The sequence below is a fragment of the Phocoena sinus genome, chromosome 1 (genome assembly GCF_008692025.1).
Source record: "Phocoena sinus isolate mPhoSin1 chromosome 1, mPhoSin1.pri, whole genome shotgun sequence".
NCBI classification, from domain to species: domain Eukaryota; kingdom Metazoa; phylum Chordata; class Mammalia; order Artiodactyla; family Phocoenidae; genus Phocoena; species Phocoena sinus.
This window is the reverse complement of record NC_045763.1, coordinates 184860191-184885541: the sequence shown is the minus strand read 5'-3', so window position 1 is coordinate 184885541 and position 25351 is coordinate 184860191. Positions and strand designations below refer to the sequence as shown.

General features: G+C 62.0%; 1 protein-coding gene across 5 annotated transcripts in view; it reads right to left on the bottom strand.

The window, feature by feature from the left end:
• Positions 1–25351, bottom strand: part of NAV1 (neuron navigator 1) — a 207807-nt gene that overhangs the window by 107589 nt on the left and 74867 nt on the right. For 4 of the 5 annotated variants that reach the window (XM_032628923.1, XM_032628937.1, XM_032628945.1 and 1 more), the window contains one exon: positions 17414–18199. The exons of the other annotated variant lie outside the window; for it this stretch is intronic. In XM_032628923.1, coding sequence (XP_032484814.1) covers positions 17414–18199 — 786 coding nt within the window. The remainder of the gene's footprint in view (positions 1–17413; positions 18200–25351) is intronic. 5 annotated transcript variants of the gene reach the window in all.

Here is a 25351-nt window from a genome sequence, read left to right as displayed (position 1 = left end):
CAAGCAAGGCTCACAGGAAACCAAGTGAAGGGAGGTTGGAGGGCGGAGGGCCGGCCGGCCTCCGGGGTGGCGGCAGCAGCAGCAGCGGCGGTTCCCGCCCCCCCCCCCCACTCTTGTCCTCCCATTGAAGGGCCTTCAGACCATCAGTGCGCTTCCCCCAGGCCCTGCTCCTCCCCTTCTAAGAATCCTCCCTAAGCCCTTCCGGGCAGCTCCTGGGCAGCAGTTCCGGTCCAGCCAGGGCTGGTCCTCAGCCGCAGGGAGCCTCCCTGAGCGCCGGCCAGCCCCGGCGTGTCACTCCCACTGTCCACGCCCAGCCGCCCCTGTTAACGGGTCTTTTCTCTGGGACCTTCTCCCCACTGAGAGTGGAGGCCTGTTTCCTGGCTTTGAAGCGGCGGGCTCAATGCTCCCAGCTGTAAACAGGAGGAGGGGTCGTGGGGCACTCACACCTTCTGGGGGGCTGAGGTCCAGTCTGGAGAACCTGTTTCTCAGCCTCCCTCCCGTCCTCACAGCAGAACCCAGATCTGATAAGCCCGTGCTTCCCCTGACCACCCCTCCCAACGCCCTCTCGCCGGGCTCGGCTGTGCACCGAGGCCTGCCTGCAGACCCCTGGCCCACACAGCAGCAGCGCCGGGCTCAGATCTTACAAGCAACCCACCAGATGCGGGGACACACTCACTGTACTCTGAAACACATTCTCAAGACTTTAGTTGCACTCTCACAGAGCCTACGACAATACACTCATTAAAAAAACAGTGAAAGTGTTTGGTTAAGCTCACTCTTTCTTTTTTTTTTAGCCTGCAAAGAGTGTTATGTTTAAAATTAACAGCAGTATTATTTTTAAAGGCTGGAGTTAGGCTTTTCTTTCCACTCAGAAAGGTCCTGCTTGCCCATCAGCCACGGGCAGAGCTCTGTGTTGGGCCTGACAAGCACCCCAAAGGGCTTCCGGCTCCCCAGGCACCCGCATCGCTCCACGCGCATCCACAGGGTGGTCCAGCCTGGGCGTCTCTGCTTTGCAGGTTGTCTACAGCCCACACCCAGGCCTGCCCTCCAAAAGCACCCGAGCCCGGCCATGGGCGGTGGGGTCCCCTGGTGGGACCACCTTGTTTCTGCGGCACCTTGGCAGCCAGCACAGCCCAGCTGTTGAGCTTGTGTCGCTTACTAGCAGTGTCACCTTCAACAACTTTCCTGGCCCGTAACAACGCAGGCCTCAGTGAGTGGGCGTGAGGATTAGCTGGTCTATTATATTATAATAAAGTGCCTGGAGAACTGCCTGACGCACCGCCCGGGCGTAAGGGAAATGCTGTTCCCCAAAGTCAGGGTTAAGCCGCCCCCGCCCTCGTTCCCAGGCCCTTCTGTGCTTGCAAAGATGGTCCTTGCAGGGCAGGGCTTTTCAGATTGCAGGTTACAACTCATCAGTGGGTCATGAAATCAGTTCAGTGCGTTGTAACCGGCAATTAAAGAAAAACAGACACACACATTCAACCAAACAGAACATCAAGTACATTGGACACAGTCAGTATTGTTTCAAAACTCTTTTGACTCAACATGTACACGCTAGATTTGCTAGAAGACGTATTTCCTATTGGAGGTCAAGGTAGGAAAAAACCCTCTAAAATCCACAGCTTGAGGGTGTTGTCAGTTAGCGACAACCTCCGTGTGAATGAATCCTTGGTTCAATCCTGAGAGTGGGGAAGGGTGAAGGACAGGAAAGGCAGGCTCAAGCCAGCCCGCATCTCACGCTTTCCGCCCTCCTGGAGGACTGGAAAGCTTCCTTTTAAAACCTTCTTCTGGGCTTCCCTGGTGGCGCAGTGGTTGAGAGTCCGCCTGCCAATGCAGGGGACACGGGTTCGTGCCCCGGTCCGGGAAGATCCCACATGCCACGGAGCAGCTGGGCTCGTGAGCCACGGCTGCTGAGCCTGCGCGTCTGGAGCCTGTGCTCCGCAACGGGAGAGGCCACAACAGTGAGAGGCCCGCATACCGCAAAATAAATAAATAAATAAATAAAAACCTTCTTCCTCAGGATAGCCTGAGGTTATTGCTGGAGATAAAGGCGGGGGGGTGGGGGGTGGGGGGGGGGTGGGGTGTGTCCACTCAGTGATGGCTGCCTGGTTCCCAGGGAACTGGCAGACAAAGGCCCCTTTGGGGGCAGGTCTGCTGATCCAACGGCAGGCGGTGGAGGTGGGGGGAGGCCTGACCAGAGACACGCTGCCCACATAGAGCCAAGGGCACGTGCCTCCCACGATGTGGTCTCATACGGTTCTCCCAATAGCGCTCTGAGCTAAAAAGAGTGGGGAAAACATTACGCTCTATTGACGAGAGATGAGAAAACTCGGGACCCAGGAGGGCATATGATTCGCTCAAGGTCACACACAGAGTAACAACTGGCCCCAGAGTCCACACTCCGGTTTTAGCCCAGCCTAAGCCAGACCAGGTCTGCACAGAGACAGGTGTGGATGGGGTCGGGGAGGAGGCAAGGGGGTGTCAGCTTTGAAGAGGGTGCAGCTTGGCATGTCTGATGCACCCCGTTCAGTGCGCGAGAAGAGGGTGCGGAGAGCGGGAACGATGGGCAGAGTGAGATGGGACACGGAGACGGTCACATCTTGGGAAGATGACAAAATCCCTGAGGGCAGGGACCATCTCCACATCCTGCTGTAACCTCACAGCACCCAGCATGGCCCTGGGCTCAGTAATACTTGTTGCCGAAGGAAGTGGAAAGTAGGCTCTCTGGAGGTCACCTTTAGCTCGAGTGACCGGGCACATATGGGGCAGAAACAATTAGCATCGCCGGTGCCCGGGTTTACTGCAGACGGAGTGACTGCTATGGCCATCACCCTGGGCGCCGTCATCCCCTAAACCACCAACCACCACAATCACCAAAAGCGTGATGACCACCCCTGTCATCTCTACCACCATCACCAAGCCCATCACCACCACCGTCAGGGTCACGACCACATCTGCCAGCTCGGGGCACCGACTGCCCCCTCCCTTCCCTGAGCTCAGTTTGTATGAATCTCGTTCAGCTGAGACGAGCTTACATTTTAAAAAAAAAAGGTATTATCGTTCAAAAAACCCCGAGATATTGTTCTTGGATGTCTGTGCTTTGCACCGAAGAAACTTTAGTATCTAGGCAAAATGAGGTCCCCACCCCTTCCCCAGAGTGTCCCACCACCCTGGGGCTTGCAGGGTCCCATTCACTGCCAAGCAACTCCTGCCGCCTGCTGCGTGTCCCCCGGGGAGCGCCAGCTGGGACCTTCCCGTCGGGACCCCTTCATTCTCGCCTTCTCCGACTCGTCCCCCACCGTATCCGGAGTCACTTTTGAACGACACGACCTGATGTCACTCTCCCCACTTACACCTTCCCTGTCTTCCTGCTGACACAGGGATAAAACTGCGCATCCCGACCCTAACCACGCCCCCGCCCCTCCCCGCTCCCGCCCAGCTTGGCCCAAACCCCTCCCAAGCCCAGCTTCCCAGACTCGTGCGGGACCCCTCCCTTCTCCGCGACCTTCTTCCTCTTTCCTCCACACCCAAGCTCCTCTGCTTCAGGCCCGCTGCACACCCTGCCCTCTGCCCAGCTGCACCCCTGGCCCCGGGGAAGCACTGCCCGACCGGCTGGCCCCCTCCAATCGAACCATCGCTCCCTTTGCTTCTCCCACAGGGCACTTACCGGGCCGACTTAAGGATTCCCTTCTGTGGCTACGTATGTGCTTAAGGTCGCCTCCCCCCCAAACTCAAGTCCATGAAGACAAAGCACGGGTCTGCTTTGTTCACCGCGGCGCCGCCTGGTTAGGAGCAGACACCCAGGGCCTGGTGAGGGTCCCCGTAACCCCAAAGAGCACGAGGCTCGTTCTCCTCCAGGTTACGGGCTGAGCTGTCGGGGGCCCAGGGACGGGCCTGGATGGGACGCCACCCCTTCTTCGGCCCGTCATCCTGGGCTCCTGCATCCTGGGGGTGGCCCGTCGAGCCTAACCTCAGGAGACAGAGGACAGTTGCTTGTGCCGCCCCCAGCCCATCTGCTCCCCTTCCAGACTCCAGTTTCCTACGCTCAGAGCTGCTTCAGATAATCTGGAATTTTTTTTTTGCTAAGGAGGGAAGCAAGATGAGAGTGGGTGTGGGGACAGATCCCCTTCCAGTTCTGTCTGGTTCAGGCTGACGCGAGTGTCAGTTTGCCTTCCCTGAACAGCCAAGAACAAGGGGGAGGGGCAGGATAAAGGAGGAGGGGGGCTGGGATGGGATGGGTCGGAAAGGTGGTCCGAGTGACAAGACGGTGGGATCTGGAGCCCCTTCCCTCGGCTGCGGCCTCGGACCCCCATCCAAACAGAACTTAACCTCTGACAGGTGGCCTTCACCTGCCCATTCACTGCTTTACACGTGAGCTCAGGGCAGCAAAGTAGACCAGCTGCGAAGTGATGGGACGCCAGACGAGTAACACGGCTCTCCCCAAACCCCGGGGAGAGGGCCAGGCCGCGGCAACACTTTCCTGAACGTTTACCCTGGCACAGGTCACTGAGGGATGAGGGCATCTGCAACCCCAAGCCTCCGCCGTCAGGCTGGAAGCAGGAGGCAGGGCCAGCTCTGGCCCCTTCATCACGCTTCTCCACCAGTGAGAAGCGCCAGCCTGGAGGGTCTCACCCAAGCCTCCTGGCCTGGGAGGGAGCCACGGTGACCCCCGCCCACTGCGGCTCTGACGGCCGGCCAGCGGCTCCAGGACTGAGGGTGCTGGGGGCACGGTGGGCACGGGCTGTGCCCGGGCAGTGCCCCGGCGCCCGGGGCGGGGTGTGTGGGGGGGGGGGGCGACCAGAGGACGCCCTGAGCTCAGCAAGGCAGGAGGGGTGGGAGAATGGCGGTGGGGAGAGAAAGGAACAAATGTGGGTGGGAAGACGCTGCTGTCTTTTAATCAAATGCAAATGTAAGGCTGATAGCACGCAAACGGACTTGCCTAATTTCTGGGCCTGTAGTTTGGGCGGCGCTTGGAGAGGAACGAGGAGAAGCTTCCTGCGCACAGGCTCCGCGCTGCTCGCAGAGAGGACCCGGGACAAGTCACCTGGGGGCTGCGCCCGGGGATGAGACAGCACGAGCGCGACGGAGGCGCGGCCCAAGGACACCCCAAAGAGAGAGGGGGCGTTCTGGAGACGGAGGGGCCTGGCGGCAGGGGGTGCGGGCTGAGGGCTCGCGAAGGCTCAGGAGGGAGGGCCCAGAACACAGGGATCGGAGGACAGAGGATGCTGGGCCGCGTCTCCCTCATCTGCCTGACGCTCCCTGAGGACAGGCCCTCCTCCCCCTACGACCCACGCAGTGAGCGTGGACGGGTAATGATGAGGCAACACAGATTAAGAAATATCTCTCTTAAGCCTGGCGGCCGTCCAACAAGGTAGCTAATCTGACCTGTTGAACAGGTGAGGAAACCAAACCTGGCCCAGGGCCTCGAGACCAGTCAACACAGAGGCAGGATTTGAACGCAGGTCTGTCTGCCCCGTACCCCTGTGCGTCTGACCACTGCGCCCTGTGTCTTTGCTTCCAGGACCCCCGTCAGGATGCACGGAGCCGCTACAAACAGCTTGCAGTGAGAAGCTGGGAACTTTGTGATTATGATTCAGAGATAGGATTTCAGCAGGAAACCCAATCTCTGTGCCGTGTGGGAAAGTGGCAGGAATCCAGCCCCTGCCCAGGCCCAGGCCAGGCTGGGCTCCTCTGGGGCAAGTCCCTTCCCATCCCCCACCGGAATCCCACCCCTAACGCCGGGCCAGTGGGCCCCCAACCCCGGCCCCAACACCCAGGCCCCAGCCTCACGCCTGTGGGAAGGGACGGGTCAGCGTCACCCCATCACCTGTGCTCCCCTGAGATAAGGAAGGAGCCAGGATGTCTTGGCCTCATCCCTCCCCAGATGTCCTCCCAGCTGTGTGATAACAAGCCAGCAGGGTGGATTCCATGTCTCAGCCCTGGAGGACGTTTCAAGGACCACCAGAGGGGCTGTTGGCGGGAGGAGGGCCTGGAAACGGGGCAGGACGATTCCAGAGGACCTGGGCCGGGGAGGGGACAGATAAGGCCACCGCAAAGCCCTGGGTCAGGCCTGAGTCCCCATCCCTCCCAGAAATGAGGGCACTGCCAGCTTGTCTCTGATCTGGACAGAACCCAGGCCTGAGCTGAAGTCCAGGAACAGGTAATGAACTTGAACACAAGGTGCTCCTTCTGCCACCTTCACACACCCACCTTCAGGCCCTCTTTTCATACGGTTTCTGTTATTCTCTTTCTTATCACAGTCTAAACAGCCACTCGGCTGAGCAATGACCTTAAACACTTTTGATACAGCTGGCTCCTGGAGAATGTGTTTTCCCTCTCTCCTGTGATGGCTCTCAGGCCCCCCACCCCCAGGGGAGACAGGCAGGTCTCCGGCACAGAGGAGCCCGGAGCCGTGGGCACCACGTTCTGCCTCGTGGACCAGCAGCAGAAGTGCGGGTCTGTGGTTCAAAAGGCAGCAACCAGGCGTGCGGGGCAGCAACGCAGAGCAGGAGATGCTCAGTAGGGCCGGCCCCCTCCCCCTGCAAACCCGGCTGCCCCTGCCTCCCCCACAGCCCTGCAAGACTCTCCCTGTCCTGTAACAAACTCCCCCTCCACCCAAGCTGGCTCCAGACACAACCAAGAGACTGAACTGAACTAAACTACCAGGACTGAACTGGAGCCAATCCATGAGTGACGCCATCGGGCTCACTGGTGGCCACCGGGTCTGCAGAGCCTCGGGGTCAGCGTGAAGAAGCCAGGGGTCTGGGGCCTGCGGGGAAGGTGGCAACAGAACTAACGGTATGGTCATAGGCGGTGCCAGGCACCGTGACTCCCTCTTCTATTTAATCCCCACCATTACCCCCACCCCCGGCGCAGGGCGCGTAAGCTCCGTCCTGTACATGAGGGACGGGTTCAAGGAGGGCGAAGGGCAGCCAGCAGGTGAGCGTCAGGGTTGATGTGGACCCTCACGCGCACGACCCAAAGCTGGTGCTTTTCTCTGAGGCCAGGCAGCCGGGGCCCCAGAGACGCCGGCTTCCGGCCGGGGGCGGACACGCCGTCCCCTGCAGCTCTCGGGCCGGCCACGGTCCTGCCAGGACAAGTGTGCAGGGGGGCGACGTGAACACAGCTGTGCTGAAAGTGCCCTAACCACAGACCCCACACACTGCCCACAGCCTGGCAGCGGGGACCAAGGGGGTCCGGGGGACGTGCTCGGCTGCCCGTGCCACCAAACTCCTGCAGGAGACCTCAGAACAGGGCCGCGCTATTGAGAATAAAGGACAGGGCGGCTGCCCAGAGGATCTGCCGTGTCTGTGGAACTCTGCAAGGCCAGAGCTCTCCACCGGCGAGGGGCCCTGTAGCACGGTGGTTAAGGAGGCTGGCGCTCGAGCCGGCCTGCCTGCGGGCGGTTCCAGGCTCCTCACTTCCTGGCTGTGTGACTCTGGGGAAGTTACTTAACCTCTCAGTTTTCTCATCGGTAAAATGAGAATGAAAACAGCACCTAACTCACTAAGCTGTTCTTGACGGTTAAATGAATTAATACACGTACGGTGGTCAGCGCAGCGCCTGGTACATGTCACATAATGACTGACAGATATTATTATGAGACCCTGGATCTTCCATGAAGCTAACACCGCCGCCCCCGCCCTCCACTTCCTGCAGAGGCAGCATTCGGCAGAATCTAATCTAGAAATCAGGAGCCACTGGCCACGGGGGAGCAAGGAGGTGGGGGGGGAAAGGAGAAGTCAGGCCCTGAGATGAAGATGGCTGAATCTGTGGCCTCAGCCTCGGGCCAGCCCTTCCCTCCCCGAGCTGCCAGCTGGCAAGTCTGACCCCTCTTTGGCCACCAGGGAGGCTGAGGCATCACGGGGCTTATTCAAGCTCCACGGTTACGAGGGACGGGTCCAGGGGAACAGCTTATCCCAGGCGGACACAGACGGCCACGTCTCCTCCCGGCCAGTCTAGTCATCCTCATTGTGGCCACGACCTTCCTGTCCCCGGGGGAAGCCCTCTCCCCATACCCTGCCCGCAGCTCTGGGCGCTGCAGCCCCAGCACCAGCCACGGCTGCCCCGTGACCGTCCGTCTGTGGTCTGCTTCCCAGATTGGACACGCTGGGACGCAGGATCTCGGGACCCGAGGAACGTTTGCCGAGGGCCGGAGAGAACTGATTCTTACAGATTGGGGCTCTCGGGACCGTATCAGCCTGAAGGCTCTAAGACTGTCTACAGGGCAAGGGGGGCAGGTGTGCCTACTTGTGCCAGAGGCAACAGAGTCTGCATGAGCCTGAATCAAGCCTCGGCTGAATCTCAGCTCTACGTGAACCTGCCGGGTGACCCCGGGCTGCTCTAAGCTTCTTCACGTCTAAGTCCGTGTCAGTGTGGGGTTTCCAGTCGACAGCGACGCACCAGGAGGGTCACACTGGCTGCTGAAGACGAACAGCTCCCACACCTGCGGCAAATCAGCACTCTTCCTCCACCCCCGCCCTGCCCCTGGGACCCCACTACTCGGCACCCACGGGGTTGACTTCCGGCGTAACAGGGAGCCCCAGGCACCCCCAGTTCTGCAGCCTGGCCCGCGAGGATTGTGAAATAGTCTGCGTGTGACCCTTGAATAGCGTCTCACTGTGAGGCTGACCTGGGTTCCCACGAAGCGCTCAGAACAGCTGGCAAACAGTGGGTGCCCACTAAGTGCTAGTGTCAATCCCCAGTGATTCCTGCCTCTGAGTGTCCCGGGGACCACCACGGGGCCTCGGGAGGGAGGCTGCTGACCCACCTGCAGAGTACAAGGCCGATCGGCGTCTTGGGCGCTGCTGTTTCTTCCTGGGAGCTCAAACCCTGCGGCCAGGCCCCCGGTGGCCCCCAAGCCACGGGCTGGGCGGAGGTGCCCAGCAGGGAGGCGTTGCTGAGCGTCCAGGAGAAGCAGGGGCAGCCTCTCCAGGCTGCCCGCTGAGCCTCAAGCCAACCCCACCGGGCGGGCAGGGCATTGGGCGGCCCAGGGCTGAGCCCTGACCCTGGGGCTGGGGAGCGGCCCTCGAGGTCCCTGCTGTCCACATGACAGCAGTAGCACCGCCTGCGGCCTTCGCTGCTGTTAACGCCCTCCCCGCGGGGCCAGACGAAGGGAGGCCAGGCGGTGAACGCCCCAGCACCCCTGGACCCCTTGTCACCGTCCCTGGAAACCCTGAGACATTGTGACATGCCTGCATCCTCCAGCAACGCTGAACTCTTGGACTCCTGGAGGTACCCGACTCCAGGACAAAGCCAAACACCCCAGCTCCTGGGACAGTGGGACCCCATGACAATGCCCAGGGCACGGAAACTGGTCCAAAGGACAAAGCAGGAGGAGGATTTGCACTGGGTACAAGGCTCCCCATCCTGCCCTGGGGCACCCTCGCCACCTCGAGCCCTGCTACCCGGGACGGCCCTCGAGCACCGTCTGCTCCCAGGGCTCCCAGCCAGCGAGCTCCAGTCCGGTCCTCCCACGCCCTCCAAGGGAAAAACTGGGTGGCTGGAATGCCTCAGCCCCTTATGCAAGTGTTTCTGACCCCTTGAAACAGCTCCCAACTCCTAACTCCTTCGGGAAGGCTTCCCGGATGCAGCAAGTACCCTGGAGCCGAAATGCGGTGCCCGCCCTACGCACGGCTCTCTTTTCACGCCAACCAAGTCGTACGTCATGGGGATACTCTGTCAGCCCTCACACTGGTTTACGTGCTGCCGCTGCCACGTACGGTCTGATGCAGCTCTGCGGTGGGCTATGGGTCTAGGCTCTCCCGGGGGCTGGGGCCGGAAAGTACTGACCCCTCAGGCCTAATCAGAGCCGCTGCTCATCAAAGACAAGCTTCTGGGCGCAGAGGCGTCCTCCCCCTTGTCCCTCCCATGTGGACACTGCAGGGGCAGCAAGGGCCATATTCGCTCCAGCGAACAGATGTGGAACTCGCGAGGCCCTGGGCCGGCTGGTGTGCTCACTCAGAAATCCTCTCCCAGGACCAATTCCAGAGCCGGGACTCTCTCGGGGGCCTATGGGGGCAAGCCCTGACAGCTCCCCACCAAAGGTCTGCCCGGAGCCTACTGCAACCCCTGGGGCCGGTCATGGTCACGTCAGGGCCGCCCCCAAGCTGCTCGTCCATCTCCTTCCCCACCTCTCCCACAGCTGGATGGTACCCACGATGAAGCCCTCCGTTTACCTCCTTCTTCCGTTTCCGGTCCCTCCCATCTCTGCTGCCGGGATCCCAACCTGCATTTCAAAGCGCAGGTCACTTGTCCACAGCGTCCCCTCCTGCCCACGGCACCGCACTCACCCCACACGCCGACCGGCTCCAGGCCACCCTGCTCTCCCCCGCACCCCTTCCCAACTTTTCCATAGCATCTGCCCCGCACGGGATGAGCAGGAACCCTTATCTCCCCACCCAGCAGGCCAGCAGCTGGTGAGCGGGGCCCGAAGCCGCAACCCCAGGAGCTCATGCTTCGTCCACAGCGACTGCTTGACAGCAATCCTGAATTAAATGGAATTGATCGCAACACTGTGGGGGGAGGGGTCTTGAGGCTCCTGGAAGCTGACATCACAGGGGTCAAGGTCAAGTCCTGGCCCTGTGGCCCACCTGCTCTTCTGGCTCGAGCGGCCAACCCACCGACCAGTGTCTCTGTTTGCTCAGTTGTGAGCGCGGGCTCACAGGGTCACTGTGGGCAGTAAGTGACTCATTAAACCTAAGGGACAAGAATCTCATGCCCCACGTGGTGTATGGGTGCTGGTTATGGGCAGGTCATCACGTTCTCTGGGCCTGTTTTCCTCTCGTGGAGCATCGGGTCCCAGAGCCCCGGGGAGGCAACTCCGCAGCCTGGGTGTGCTGGAGCCCGTGGCCTATGGCAGTTGAGGTTCTGCACAGAGAAGCCAGGCCTCCCGGGTGGCTTCCTGCGCCCCCAAAAGGGAAGGCCTGCTCAGCGGTCACCAAGGGCAGAGGGAGCCTGTGTCCTCCTCAAGGTTCTTTTCTGGCAGAGGAGCCAGGCAGGGAGCCCCAACCCCTGCGGTCTCTGGCTGGGGGTCTCTTTGGGGGAAGTTGTTCCAGCCCGGCCGCGGTTCAGACCCTTTCACGCCTGGGCAGCTGTGTACGTGCACACACGCGCACACACGGACACACACACACCCCTTCGGTCTGTGCGTAGCTGCTAGGGGCCGAGGGTGCAAGTGTTTCGGTGCACCGCTCCACGTGACACACCCAGCCCCTGTGCACCCTCGCGCACACCCTGACTCCCAGCCCCATCTACATCCTGGGGGTTCACGTCCGGACGTGAAGGTTTACGTGCAGGTCTCCCCACACACTTGCCTGTCTTGCGCTCTCAACCTTCACTACCTCCCTACGCTGCCCAAGGTCACGGCTGACGGCCTGGCTCTCCAAGAAAACTCCAGCGCTTTTCACCAGATCACTCCCAATGGCAGCGCCCCAACTGGACACCCTTGCAGACGAGCCAGCTTCCCCGGGGACCAGCCTGGGCACAAAGGGCCCACACCCTGGCTTCGCGTGCCCGACGCACGTGAGCAAGTGCCCTGGGAAGTCGGTCCAGAGCCAGCGCTGCTGCTTGGAAATTAGAAGCCGGTGCAGGAACCGCCCGCTGCAGAGGCCCTGAAACATATCATCGGGATGTCGAAAATAGACCTGACGAGGGCTCAGGCCAAAGCCCGCCCTGGCCACCGGCCAAGCTCTGGCCAGAGCTGAGCTGGAGAAGAGCCGCGTGGTAAACAGGCAGTGCTGGCGGTGAGAGCCTGGACGCTGCCGGAGCCCGAGCCCTCGGGGTGAACCTGTAACGTGCCCAAGGTGGTGCCCGTGCTCTCCCGCCTCAGTGCCAGCGGGGACCCCGCACCTGTTCGCTCCCCACACCGGCCGCACCCCTGCAATCTGCCCCTTCTTCTGCCAGAGGCACAGGTGCCGATCAGAGGCGAAGAGCTGGGATCCGCCCTTCCCGGCACGCGGCTGCGACCGCGCCGGACACGCCCCGGGCACAGCTCCAGGAGACAGACACCGCTCCCGGGTCATCTTCCTGGTCTGAGCCCTGATGCCTGCTGGTCAGAAGGAAGCCTTGGACCCAGGGGCCTCTGGTTTTCTCTCCCTGCAGGGGCCGGGTCCCCAGGAGCCACAGTAGGGGAAGTTGCAGGGGGCGGTGCCCGCTCTGAGGGCTGACGCAGCCTTCCAAGGCTTCCACGCAGGAGCGCGGCCTGCCCACACAGGGCCGGTGAGCTGCGCCCGGCCCCCCGGCCTTCCTGGGCAAGAGAGGGAGGCTGCGGGCCCCGGGGACATCAGACGCAGCTGGGTAATGCAAACAGGCTGTGGGAGGAGGTCAGCCAACGCAAATGAGAAGCATGTAGCATCCACTTCCCCTTGGCTGGCAGGCCGGCACAGGCGGAGGGAGACGCTGCGGGAGGGAGCCCAGGTCAGCCAGGTGCTGGGGGGCAGACCTTATGGGGGACGGGGGGTCCAGATGGGGGCTGGACCCTCCGGGGCCCAGGAATCAGGGGAACAGCTCGGCCCCTCCTCCTACCAAGTCTTACTGCAGAAGAGAAGACAGACGGGAGAAAGAGGAACGGGGGGCGAAGGGAGGAAAGATGCGAGGGGATGCAGTCGGGCACCTGAGAGGCAGGCCAGCCTAACCCGAGAGGATCCGGAGAGCAGGTGTGCACCCACAGGTGGAAACTCTCAGGAGACAGAAACTCTGCTCAGCGGGCTTTCTAATAACAAGGCCTTTCCAGGAAAATGAGGTAGTGAGCTCTCTGTCACCGGGAGTGTGTAAACAGAACACCCACTTGCCTACGACGCTACGAGGGAGTAATTTCTGCTTTAGGTGGGTGGCTCAACCAGACAATTTCCATTGTGTGTTCTGTGAATCCCAGCGGGGGGAGGCGGGGGCTCTGCACCGAGAGGGTTCTTCCCTCCGGCTGTACAAGAAGGCTCCGCAGAGCAACAGGGATGGGCCTGGGGGCTCTGCTCAGCCGGGTCAGTGCAGGACCCACTCTCCCTGGAGCCCCGTGGAGCTGCCTGTACCCCCAGCCCTCGAGGTCAGAGGCTGTGGGCTGTGGGCACGGGTGTGGAGGGGCGGCCCAGAGCAGGGCGAGGCTGGAGGTCTGCAGAAGACAAAGCCTCTGGTGTTGGCAGCTGGGTGGGGACGGGCCACGGGGGTGGGCGGTTGTGCCCGCAGGAGATGTTAGCGGGTGGGACGAGAGCTAACGGTCAGCAAGCAGCCCAGGATTCCAGGCGACTTGGTGCTGTTCTGCCTTCAACCCCCATCCACGAGGGCCTGGGGCCCAGGGTGGAGCCGCTGCTGACCACCGAGGGCCTCTCCCTTGAGAGAAGCCCTGGGCACCTCCCCTCCACGTGTCCTTGTCCCCAGAGCACAGGAGCTACCCCAAGGCCTTCCCGGGGAGGGGGAGGAAGACGGCTTTGGCTGCAGCGGCCTGAGCAGGGGGAGGCGTAGAGAGTAAAAGCAGCACCCCACGGGCCCCGGTGGAACCCGAAGCCTAGCCCTGGACACGGGGAGCAAAGAAACGTCCTCCTCAGCGCTACCCTTGAGGAGGCAGAGGCCTCGCAGCGGGAAGGGTCTTTGCCAGCTGCCCCTCCGCTCCGCACGCGCTCACCTGCAGGCCTTGCCTTCCCTGGCCTGTGGCTCTACAAGCCCGGGAAGGCTGCAAGTCAGCGCCCTCACTCTCTGCCGGGCCTCTGGGGAACCACTGGGAAGGCACCAGGCACGGCCCTGCGTGTGGAGCCTTGGGCACGAGTGTGGGTGAGCTTGCACACGCGGCCTGTCTGCTCGGGCACTGGATCCTGGAGGACCCCCCGGTGCACTGAATAACAAGGAAGAAAACCCTCTGAGAAGCCATGTCTTCCCTCCCGCTATTCACAGCATCCCAGAATGCAATCGCTAGAGTAAATTCCCACCCCCCACAAAAAACCCACAACAACCCACTGGCTTAGAAACGGATAATTTCCGGACTTCCTTCCCCTGCTCTGTTTGGCCTGCGCCTCTGAGGGCCTAACCGTTGTCACGGCAACCCCTCACGTGGGTCCAGACACTTTCTGAGGAATTGGGACCAGGCGCTCCAGCCGCCTGGGTTCCTTTGCACCTGACCAGGTCCCCTTGCCCGGAGGGATGAAAACGGGGTGCAGCGTGCGTGGGGTCACCAGACGGCTTGGAGGTCCTCGGACCCAGGGCTGAGGAGATGGAGAAGTGTGGTCGGGATGGGATTGTGTACGTAACTGCTCTGAGTTAAGACAGGCTCTCTTAGGCACCTGGGGCCCTGTCAAGGTCCGACCACCTCTCTCTGCACCCCTCCCTAATGCCGACAGGTAGGAGAGAGCCGTGGAGCAGCTCTGCCATTCACAAATGGGGAACGTGAGTCCCAGAGGAGGTCACAGAGCTTAGGACTTCTGCACAGGGAACTCAGGACTGCGGCCTCCTGCCTGCCCCAGACCCAGGCCAGGGGCCGGTGACCTTCCCTCTGGAGCTGAACTGCCTGACATGGACTGTCCACCAGGGTCCGAGGGCATATGATCCCTGAGACAGACCCCCTTCCCCTGGACACTCACCCCTCAGTCTTCCAAGTTTCTAGGGTTTCCCAGTGGGACCCTAGTTCTTTGGCAGCTTCCAAAGCGAGGGAAGGGCAGGGCGCCTGCCTGGACCATCTGGGCCCCAGCTGATTTCTGGCAAGCCATGATCAGCTTTCATTCCCTTTCATTCCAGAAAGGCTCTTATTCGGGGCTGCCTCACTCCCTCTCCCTCCAGCAACCGGGGCTGGGCAGCTTCCGGGGTCTGAGATGGTCCCAGGGAGTAAGCGTGTCCTGACTTGGAGCCTCACGGGTGTAGAACCTGCGTCCTTCACCACCATCCGGAGGCAGAGGCGTCCACTCGTCTCCCCAGGGGCCACCCTGCTCTCCAGGGAGGGTCCTGACAACCGGACACCTTCATGGGTTCTCCTGTTCCCCCATTCCACGCAGGAGAGGGGCTCTACCTGGCCGTCACCTTCTCCCTCCTCCTCCCCTGCTGCACCCTTCAAGGTCACAGCACTGCCCTCCCGGGGCCAGCCCCGCCCAGGGTCAGTCCAGCACGTTCACCAGACTTTCCACTCCTCTCCCCTCACCAGCCCCGCCGTGGGGTCATCAGGGCCGGTCTGGTGGCCCATGCCCAGCACACACCAGCTTGGTAGGGTCCCTCTTTGCCTGCTGACTCCCCTCCCTCAATCAGGTCCCCTACACAGAGCCGCGACTTAGTAATCAGGACAGACTCAGGACAGACGTGCAGAATCTGCCTTCCCATCACTGGCTCAAGGAAGATTCCAAGCCCCTCGAGGCTCTGACCCTGCGATTCCGGACCGCCTGGGAAATGGGGTGTGTTCTCCCCTCACTCCCAGGGGCGCTTTGAGACATGACAAGTGCCAAGTGGGCTGAGGGGTTACCGCAAAGCCTCTCCCCCCGCCCTCCTCTCCCCTCGCCGACCAGCTCTACGACTATCTGCCGGGGTTTCTGTGGTCACCGCCTCGTGAGATGCAACTAAGAGGGCTTCGCAAGCAGCTAGGTCCTGGGGCAGTGTAGGGACTGCAGGACTGGGGAAGCCTTGACCTTGAAAGGGGGCTGTGCCCTCTGCTCTTCTGTGTCGCTGACACTCCCTCCGCTCCCCCCAGAGACAGCCCCCGCCTTCCTCTCCCCCATCCCACCACCCCACCCCACCCCCACCCCCCACCCCCGTCTCAGTCCTGCAGGGAGTATTCTCCCCGCCTGCCCCTGCACCTCCCCTGGTCTCAGTCACAGCTCAGTACCACCTCCTTAGAGGCGTCTAAGCAGGCCTTCCTTGTGTCTGCAGTTACTTTCTTTCTTTTCTCCTTTACTATCTGTTTCACCCTATTAGACGGTAAGCTCCCTGAGGGCAGCACTCTGCACAGGGGGGGAGGGGGGAGGCCGCCCCTCGGCTTCGGCCCCCACCCTCATCCCCACGGGTCCCTGCCTGCGGAGGCCGGGCCCTCAGGCCGCTGCGCCCCCCTCTTTGCCCTTGTCCAGCCCCCCGACTGCCCCTGCAGAGCCCATATGCGGCCTCCTCTGTGAGCCTCTGAATCCAAAGCTCCAAATCCCTGCCCCTGCTAAGGGGTTCCTCGTCCTGGCCCACACGGGGCCTGGGGGTCCCGCGAAGGTCGCGGTAGGTCGAACCCGTCTTTCCCAGCGCTGCCTTCTCCAGGCCGCCAGGCGAGCACCTCACCCCCCATTCCCACGCGCCCCACCTCGTCCTGCCCATCACTCGGACCGCAGCCCGCGTCGGTCCCGCCCCTCACACGCGCACGGACACGCCCCTCCCCAGCCCCCAGCTGGGCTGGCAGCCCGGGAAGCTCGGGTCCCTCGGCGCCGGAGGACCCACATCCCCGCCACCGCAACAAGTCCGCGGAGCCACGGCGGCCGCCCGGCTCCGGGCCTCGCCGCTGTCCTCTCGTGGCCCCGGCACGGCCCGCGCCGGCTCCCGAGGCGCAGCGGCCTTGCGTCCCGCGCATCCCGGGTCCCTCCCTCTCAGGGCACAGGGTCCCCGGGGAAAGCAAGCGCAGTTCCGGGCCGCTCCGGGTTTTTTGCTTAGGCTCTTCAGGCTCGGAGAACAATGGGGCAGCTCTCTGCGCTTCCTCCGCCCGAGCGAGCTTTGTTCCTCCCTTCCCGCCCGCTCGGCTTCCATTAGCCAAAAGGCAAAGGCTTCCCAGTCAACCAGGAGTCTCCGCGCGAAAGCCCAGACCTTTCCACACGCCCTAAAAACCTGCGGAGTGGGGAGGAGTAGGGGTTTGGCCGAGGCCTGGGGCCGGGGCCGAGGTACAGGACACGCGTCCAGATGCGGGCAGCTGGCTGCCCGCCTGCCCCCAGGCCCCTGTCGTGCCTCCTTGCCACAGCCCATACCCGGGAAATCCGACTCGTGCTCCCACCGGGGATCCACAGAGGAAGCGGAGCCTCAGCTCTGCTCCGCGGCCAAACAGCCCTCACATCTGCTTTCCCCACATCTGTGCTCTAGATCGGCTCCCACCGGCGCTCCCCGGCAATGCTGAATGCGATCTTGCCCAGCACAGACCACACACGGAAGAGGTCACCACCAGCCCCCCAGGTTTTGCCGTATTAAAATTCTAGGCTTTAAGATCCCAGGAAGCTGATGGGCTCTATTTCTGAGAAGCTAAGCCCCCCCACCCCATTGTCCAGCCTCACCTCCGGCAGGCCAGAGCAGAGCCCCAGCCTGGGGACATCTCTACCAAGGCGCACTTCAGCCATATGCACCTGGGGATGGGCCAGCCCTGTACATCTGGGCGCAGTGTCCCCGCATAGCCCGAGCCGGGGCCTAGAGAGCCCAGCCGCTCTCCCCACAGCTTCCCTGGCAGCGGGCAAGGGGAAAGGCAGGGGTGGGGCGGGAAGGCAGGACTCACCCAGCACTTGGCTGAAGAGCAGCTGCTCCAGGTCTCCCAGCACGGTCACCACGAGCTCGGGGTCCACCTTGAGGAAGGCGCGCTCCTCCTGGCCCTTGGCGGGGGGCACGGGCCCGGAGCCCTTCTGCGCCTTGGCTTTGCTGGAGAGCAGCTCGTCGTCCGACTTGCCGTCGTCGCTCACGGCCGCCTCAGGAGCCTTGCTGAGCGGCTTGACCTCGGCGTAGGGGCCGCGCGGGATCCGGCTCGGCTTCCCCAGGCTGGGGGCGAGCGGGGCCAGGGGGGTCTTGGCGCCGCCCGCGGGGCCGCCCTTGGCCTGGAAGAGCGAGTGCTCGGACTTGGACAGCGTCTTGGACATCAGCGGAGCCTCGCGGCCTTTGGGGCCCGCCTTGCCTAAGCCCTTGGGCGCCTTGGCCATGTCGTCGCTCCACTCGGGCTCGTATAGTTGCATCTTCTTCTCAGAGTCCGTGAGGAACGAGAGGTTGGTGAGCGACTTCTGCTTCCGCAGGTTGGAGGCGGGCGGCCCGCCGGGGACTCGGCCGTCCACGCTGCCGGACTTGAAGACCTTGAGCTCCGCCGCGCTGGCCTTGGCCATGCCGCCGCCGCCCGGCGCCTTGGCGCGCTTGGGCAGCATGCCTCTGCCGTCCGCCGCCGCCTTCCTGCCCGCGCCCCGAGGCTCGTCCGCGCCCTCGTCGCCGCCGCCGTCGCTCTGCTCCACCTCGGGCTGCACGCTCTTGACGCTGCCGCCCAGCATTCTGCCCGCGAGGAGCGCATGGACGATCCGCGCGTCTGCAGGCACCGGGGGCGGGGGGGGGGGGGGGGGAACGCGCAGGGAGGAGGAGGCGGGGGAGGGGAGGGGAGGGAGGGGGAGAGAAAGGACGGAAGAAACCGAGGAGGAAGGGGAGAGGAAAGAGGAGGGAGCGAGGGAGCGGGGAGGAGGCGAGCCGAGGCGCAGGGGAAAGAAACGCGAAGAAGGAAGCCGGGGAAAGGGAAGGAGCGCGGAAGCCGTGGAGCGATGGGGCGGGGTCGGAGGAAAAGGGGCGGGGCGGGGAAAATACAAATCAAAATCTTAAAATCAATCAAAGAAGAACGCAAGCCCCGCTGCTGGCCGGCGCTCGGAGCTGCCCGGCGCCGGGACCCGGTCCCCCGCCCGCCCCTCCGCCCGCCGGCCGGTGGGTCCCGTGGGTCGCGCGCCGCCCGCCAGCGGGAGCGGAGGCTGCGGGCTGCGGCTCGGAGCGCAGGAAGGGGGGGGAGGCGGAGGAGCCGGCGGAGAAGGGGAGGGGTGTGCGCGAGCGCCGGGAGGTGGGGGGGAGGGGGGAGGAGTGTGCGCGAGCGCCGGGAGGCGGGGGGAAGGGGTGTGCGCGAGCGCCGGGAGGCGGGGGGGAGGGGTGTGCGCGAGCGCCGGGAGGTGGGGGGGGAGGGGTGTGCGCGAGCGCCGGGAGGTGGGGGGGAGAGAGTCTATTTCTGGCTCGAGAGGGGGTGGTATCCGCAGCCGAGAGCCAGGGGCGGATGAGTAGTGGGTAGGGGGAGATGAAGGATTCGACCCGGTCTTCTCATCGCTTTCCCCGCCGAGGCGGGCAGGTTCCGGGGCACGGGTTGCCCCCTGCCAAGCCCGGAGGTGGTGGGGGGGGGCGGTGGAAAGGTTCCATTGAGCTGGCGTGGGCGTGCGGGTAAAAGGGGCTGAGACGGGGCGCCTCGGGACGCGGAGGGAGAGTGGGCTCGTGAGGCCTGGGGGCGGGGGGGAGATGCGGCTAGCGTGGAGAAAATATCCAGGTCGCCTGGGAAACTCCCGGCCCCCCACTTGCCTTCCGTCTCTGAGGCTCCAGGCTGCTCTCCTGAAGTGCGGGGTGCCTCCGGAGGACGGGGGCAGGGGATGGACGAGGGTGGCTTGGAAAGACCCAGGGTTGACTGGGCAGGGGCCTCAGGGCGCTGCAGGCAAGGCCTGACTCTCGGGATCCGGAGACTGGGTTCCCGATGACTGTACGACCTTGTCAAAGTCACTGCACCCCCTTCCCCGTCTTCTCTCACGGTGGTTACAGTACCAGCTTAAGAGCTAAAGGGACTTTGGACCTGCAAAGCGCTTTGTCAAACCCAGGGCATCAGGAGAAGCTGAGCCCTGGCCCTTTGCCTGCCACACCTCCAGTGGAGTCTGCAGAGCGCTTAAAAAAGACATTTTCCTATAGCCCTTCTCCCTTCCCTGCTCCCCCGGGCCCTGGGAAGAGAGATGGGGTGGAGGGGGGGACTGGAGGCTAGAGGCTGACTGAGCAGGCAGCCGTTTGCACGGGGCTGTCCCTCAGTAGAGGGCGACACTGCCCATTCTCCACGGCCTCCCAGGTCAGGGCCAAGTTGCCTAAGCCAAACGGCTCTCCGGCAAGAAAGTGAGGGACAGGAGAAAGGGAGGAGTGGGCCCCGGCGGAGCCACACACTGGGGAAGGCACAGCCCTGAGAACTCTTTGCCAGAAAGCACTAGCCATCAGATACCTGCCCACTTCATCCCCAACCTCCATCTCTCTAGCCCTAGGCCCCCCTTCACCCTAGAATCGGAGTCTCCTGCTTCACGCACTCTGCTCGCGCTCATCACAGCCTGCCTGGTGTGAGAGGCATTTGTGTACGTGTCCGTCTCCCCCACCAGTGCCCACGCTCTCAGGGACGGAGCCGTGTCTCTCGGCACCTTGGTGGAGCAGAGGCTGCCGCTCTGTTGGTAACGTGGATTTGGAGGCCTGAGGGCTGTGCTCCGGGCCTGCTCCCTGCATGGCTCCTGGGTCCTGTCCCCAGGACCCTGTCTTCCATCATCCCGGGCCTGGACCGAGACACTATAAAGTCGGCAAGTCCAGGTGTCGTGGCAGAGAGGATGCACTGACCACAGTACTGAGCACTGACTTCTCAGGCAGAGGGATGTTTGGTAAGAAACGTGGACCCTTGGCTGGGCATTGGAGAAACAGAAAGATGGCGATTCTGCCCTCAGGGAACTCAGTGTCTGGGAGGACATGCAAGATAGCAGTACAAGACCTGGGAGAATACTACTCCTTTTCACGGGAAACAGCAACGTCAAGCACATCACCACATTCTCTGCAGGCAGACAGACGGAGGTGGGTGTATACTGATTACAGGAATGACAAGGGGGAGACTCCCAACCCCGGAGAACAGAGCTCCTGGCTGTCTCGCTGATGCTGTAACCCCAGGGTCTGGCACTTACGGAGGAGGTTCCCAGTGCATATGAGCATAGGAGTAAGAGGTCGTGCTGGCAGGCGGCAGAATAGGTGGAGGAAATCTCAGAGGCTTCCTGGAGTAGGATGCAGTGTAAACAGGGAAGGGTTCAAACGGGGGGCGGGGGCAGGGGCAGGGGCAGTGAGTGCAAGTTCACTAGAAGGTCCCCTGGCACAATGCAGAGTGGCCTCTGGGCCTGTGTCCAGCACTTAGGAGACGCAGGTAGACTGGGATGGAGATTGCAGATAGGGAGTGAGAAGCAAATGGATGGGTAAAGGGACTTAAGTGGTTTCATGCCAGAACTTGGTCCGGGCACACAGAGTGCCCGAAGGAGGAGGCCAGTCAGGAAATCTTTCCTCTGGGCACACACGAGACACTCATGCTTAAGCCCAGACACAAGATCCCAGCTCAAGGAGGGGATCCAGTCCCATCGTCGGTACCAAAGGTCTGGGTGATCATGCGCTCCCTCCCCCGACACAGGCCGCTTTTCATGAAATCACAATCGCTTCTGAAGTCCTCATCCTTACTCAGGGGTCTCCTCCAGTTTGCACAAGACACAGCTAATTCAGTCACGGGGGAATCTCGCCATCCCTAAAAAGAGCAGCTTGAGAGTCTGGGGACACTTGTTCCCTAATGTACCAGGTTACAGTAGTTTGCTGCTTGTGTGTATGTTCTCCTCCTGCACATAAATTCAATCTCCTCCTTAGCAGACAAGGAGAAATGAACTGGCTGCCGTCTGGCCGAAGAGCATGATTTGCCCTGTGGTCCAGCCGGTGCGCGCTGCTGTACACAAGGTCTGGCGCCTCCTCCGGCCCCTCGTCTCTGGTACCCGTGTCTGTAGGTTCCCTCCTCCCACATCAGTGCCTGGAGTTGATCTGACACTACTCCACCTGTTGCGCTGTCCACTTGCGCCTCCTGGTCCCTGGATGCCCACCGCCCCGGACCCGATCCTCCTTCCTTCCTCATCGGCTCCCGTGTTTCAGCCTGGTCCCTGCCCCCTCTCTTTATTCCCCTGTCTCCTCCCGAGGGATATCACATGCCCCAAACCCCATGCCCGTCCCCTTCCTTCAATAAACAGCTCCTGAAATTTTGCCTCCTTCTAGAAAAGAGGGTTTTCCAGAAGAGAGGCACCAGACCCCCTCCATCCTCCCTCTGCATGAAACACACCACCTGCCGATTTATGAGGCAGAAAACGCCTTCCATGCTCACCTTCCCGCTGTCCCTCTCTAAAGGGTCTTGCCGTGATCACGGGGTGGTCCCTTTAAATCGTCATCTTGGCATCCTGGAACTTATAGACGCTCCCCAGTGAAGCCTCTCCCTCTGTCTGGCGGCTCTCTTTATTCCCTTCACATCCCCTGAGTTTCCCACCATCCTCTACTGCAGTGGGAGCCCTCAGCTGCCGTGGCAACAGCCATTCCAGCATCAGTCGATAAAGCCAATATATGCTTCCTCAAGTGATTCCTAAAAAGAGAGGATCCTGCCCTGTCACAGCACCCCCAATCCCAGACTGGAGCCCCTCCCACCCTGCCCCGTCCCCTCTCCCCACTCTGCAGGACCGCCTGGCCGGGAGGGTCCAATGAAGAGACAAGGCGAGGGTCTGTGTGCTGAGGCAGAGGCCCGGCTGGGCAGGGAGTAGGTGCTGATGGTGCAGTGGCCTGTGGCGGGGACTGGACCCTGCCTGGGCTCCAGAGGGGACTCGGGAAGGCGGCTGGTTTGGAATCATAAAAGCCCCCAATCTCCAGCCCCCCGAAACCGCTCATCACCCCACTCCTCTCTCTCCAAAGGCATTGGCAGTCTCTGCAGTGGGCGTGGGATGAGCGATTTGACCACATCTGTTGACCGATAACTTAAAGCAACTCGAGGAATGAAGACACAGGCACACGGCCAAGGACAGGCATGCAGAGTGATGTTACATCCCTCGGCCGTGACTGGAAACGGATGTAGCCCTGCTCGTGGGAGGGCGTTCTGGGACCTGCCCCTGGGTTTGAGAGAGGATTTCTGGGGGGTGGGGAGTGAGGGAGAGAGGAGAAGTGGGGAAGGAGGGCTAGGCTGCCCCCACCCGGTTGACCTTGAAAGGTGACCTTGGGAGAAGGTGGGATCTGAGGCAGGGGGAGTGGGCAGGTGAGTCCACACTTGGTTCCCTCAAGGGCTAAGGGCAGAGCAGAGAAGAGGGGAGGGTTCTCTTGATTTCTATGCCCACAGTCAGGATCTGGAGAGCAGGGGCTGGGCACTAGCCCACCCACCCTGGGCCAGGGGCTGAGCGACAAGCACCTTCTTTAAGGTGTCCCCACCTGACCCCCGTGATGAGGTCCTCCATCACCTCCCGACACCTCCACCTTTGTGGAAAGCCCTCCAGCCACTGATGCCCACTTCCTTCTGCCCTTTTCTCTTCCATGTCACCGACCCCCCCATGTCCTTCCACCTCTCAGCAGGGACTTCTTGACGAGGCCAGGCTGGAGGCCGCGGAGGTGGCTGATGCCCGAGTGGCGTCTCGTCTGCAGCTGTACGGCCGGCCTCCCAGCGCTTACATCTGCTCAGCGCCTCCACACGCCAGCTCTGACAGGTGCTGCGGGTGCAGCAGAGGACGGGGCAGACAAAAACTCTTGTCCTCGTGGGACGTCCACTCCACTGGGAGGGACAGGCAGTAGACAGAAATGTCAGCTGCTGAGAAGTGCTGAGAAGGAACAAAGCAGGAAGGGGATGTGAAACCGCTGTGGGCAGGGGGTGACTATCTGATTCAGTGACCAAGGAAGTCTTTACTGAGAAGGTTCATTTGAGTAAAAATCTGAAGAAGAGAGGGGACAATCTCTATGGATATCTGGGGAAGAGGTTTCCAGGCAGAGGGAACAGCCCAGGCAAAGCCCTGAGGCAGGGTGTGCCTGGTGTGTTCGGAGAATCGGAAGATCAGAGGCACATCTGCTAGAGAGAAAAGACGGGGCCAGCGGCAGGCAGTGAGGTCAGGATGTGATGGAGGCCAGTGTGCGGAGGCCTCAGAGGTCATCACTTGGCCTTTCACTCAGTGAGATGGGAGCCCCCCGGCAGGCTTGGAGCAGAGGACTGGCACAGCCTGGCTCCCCCTTGGAAGGGTCCCTTGGCTACTGGACGGGTCTCCTGGGCAGACTGCAAAAATCAAGGTGAGGGATGATGGTGGCTTGGAACTGGTGGTGACTTTGGCGGTGGTGAGGAATGGTCAACGCTGGGCATCTTTTGAAGCCGTTAGGGTTTGCTGATGGACCAGAGGTGGGTCTTTGGGAAAGAGAGGGGTCAAGACCACCCCAAGGATTGGGGCCTGGACAGTTCTAGGCCTGGGGTTGCTGTCAGTCAAGGTCGCAAAGACTTTAGGAGGAGCTGGCGTGGAAAGAGGATTAGACCCTCTGCTTCTCCTGGCCCTTCTCAAGTCCAAAGGGCCCTCCTGTGCGATGCCTCTCCAGACTCACCCACACGCTTACTGCAGCCAATGCAATAATTTCCTGGCATCCAGCCAACATCCTTTATCCACTCATCTGTGATTCCCAAGGATCCACCCTTGGTTGGCTTTACTGACGATGAACTTTTCCCAGAACCCATCACGGCTCTTTGCACACAGTGGGCTCTCAGAAATATTTGATGAATGACGATTGATGGAATGAATGAATGCGTGACTCAGAGCAGATGTGTGAGGACTGTAAACAGCAGTGACCTCTCGGTACCCGTGGTGAGAGACAGCGCAGCTGGTGCAGAATGGCAACCAGGCCCGGGGACAGCGTCCCAGCCACATCTTCCCTCCCTTCCCTACAGCCCTGGGCTGCGGGGAGGCCGGCAGACCCTCCCTCTGACCCTTTGAGGAAGCTCCAGCTCTTGTGACCTTGGGACGGGGCACAGCTGAGACCCTCTCCTCCCCCGTCTCTGCCCTGCACACCTCTGGGCAACAGGGCGGGAGTGGGCAAGAAGTCCTCACGTTCCCTCGCGCACCTAGCAGTCCCACCAGGAACGTGACCCCCACCCTCCCGGGCCACCTGGAGGAGAAGAAGAGCCGGTGGACACAGTGGTCCAGCATGGATGTACCAGCTGGCTCGCACCTCATCCAGGAAGCCCTCCCAGATTGATCCTCTTGCCTCCTCCCAGCCTTTGCTTTCCAGGGCCTTGGTAGCTGAGACGTTTCTGTGGACTCTGCAGGGCCCTGGCTCCGCCTCTCTGGTCCCAGGAGGCTCCCTAAGCTTCAGGGTTGGGGGGTTTTCCCATGGGCTCCAAGGTCAGGAGTGTGGGCCCAGAAGAGATTTGCTGTCCGCCTGTGCTGGGGAAAATGAGGCCCAGCCAACCCAAGGCTGGAAGTGGAGCCAGGGCCCGTGGGCCCCAGTCTGCCTCTGGCCCAGCGTCTCAGGGAGCACTTCCAGGAGGCTGAGGGTGCTGCGGAAATCTAACTCCAGCCCACGTTCCTGGGAGCTCACAGCAGCCTGGACGCATCTGCCCTGAGCCTCCATGCCCACAGGACGGGGGTGAGCCTGCTCATCCTGTGAAGTAGGGGGGCCGACACAAGCCCAGGGAGGACACAGGGCCTGAGCCTTTAGCCCAGTGTCCCCAGCTGGAGGGCAGGGCTCTCCCAGGCTGGGAGGGTGTAGGTCCTCTGCTCAGAGGCTGGGTGCTCTGGGTGTGCAGCCCCACAGGGAGTGGGGATGTGGCCAGAGGGCCTCAGACCCGGGAGGTGAGGTCCGATTTAGGGCTGGGCTGTGGCTCCCTAAAGCCCCCAAGCACCCT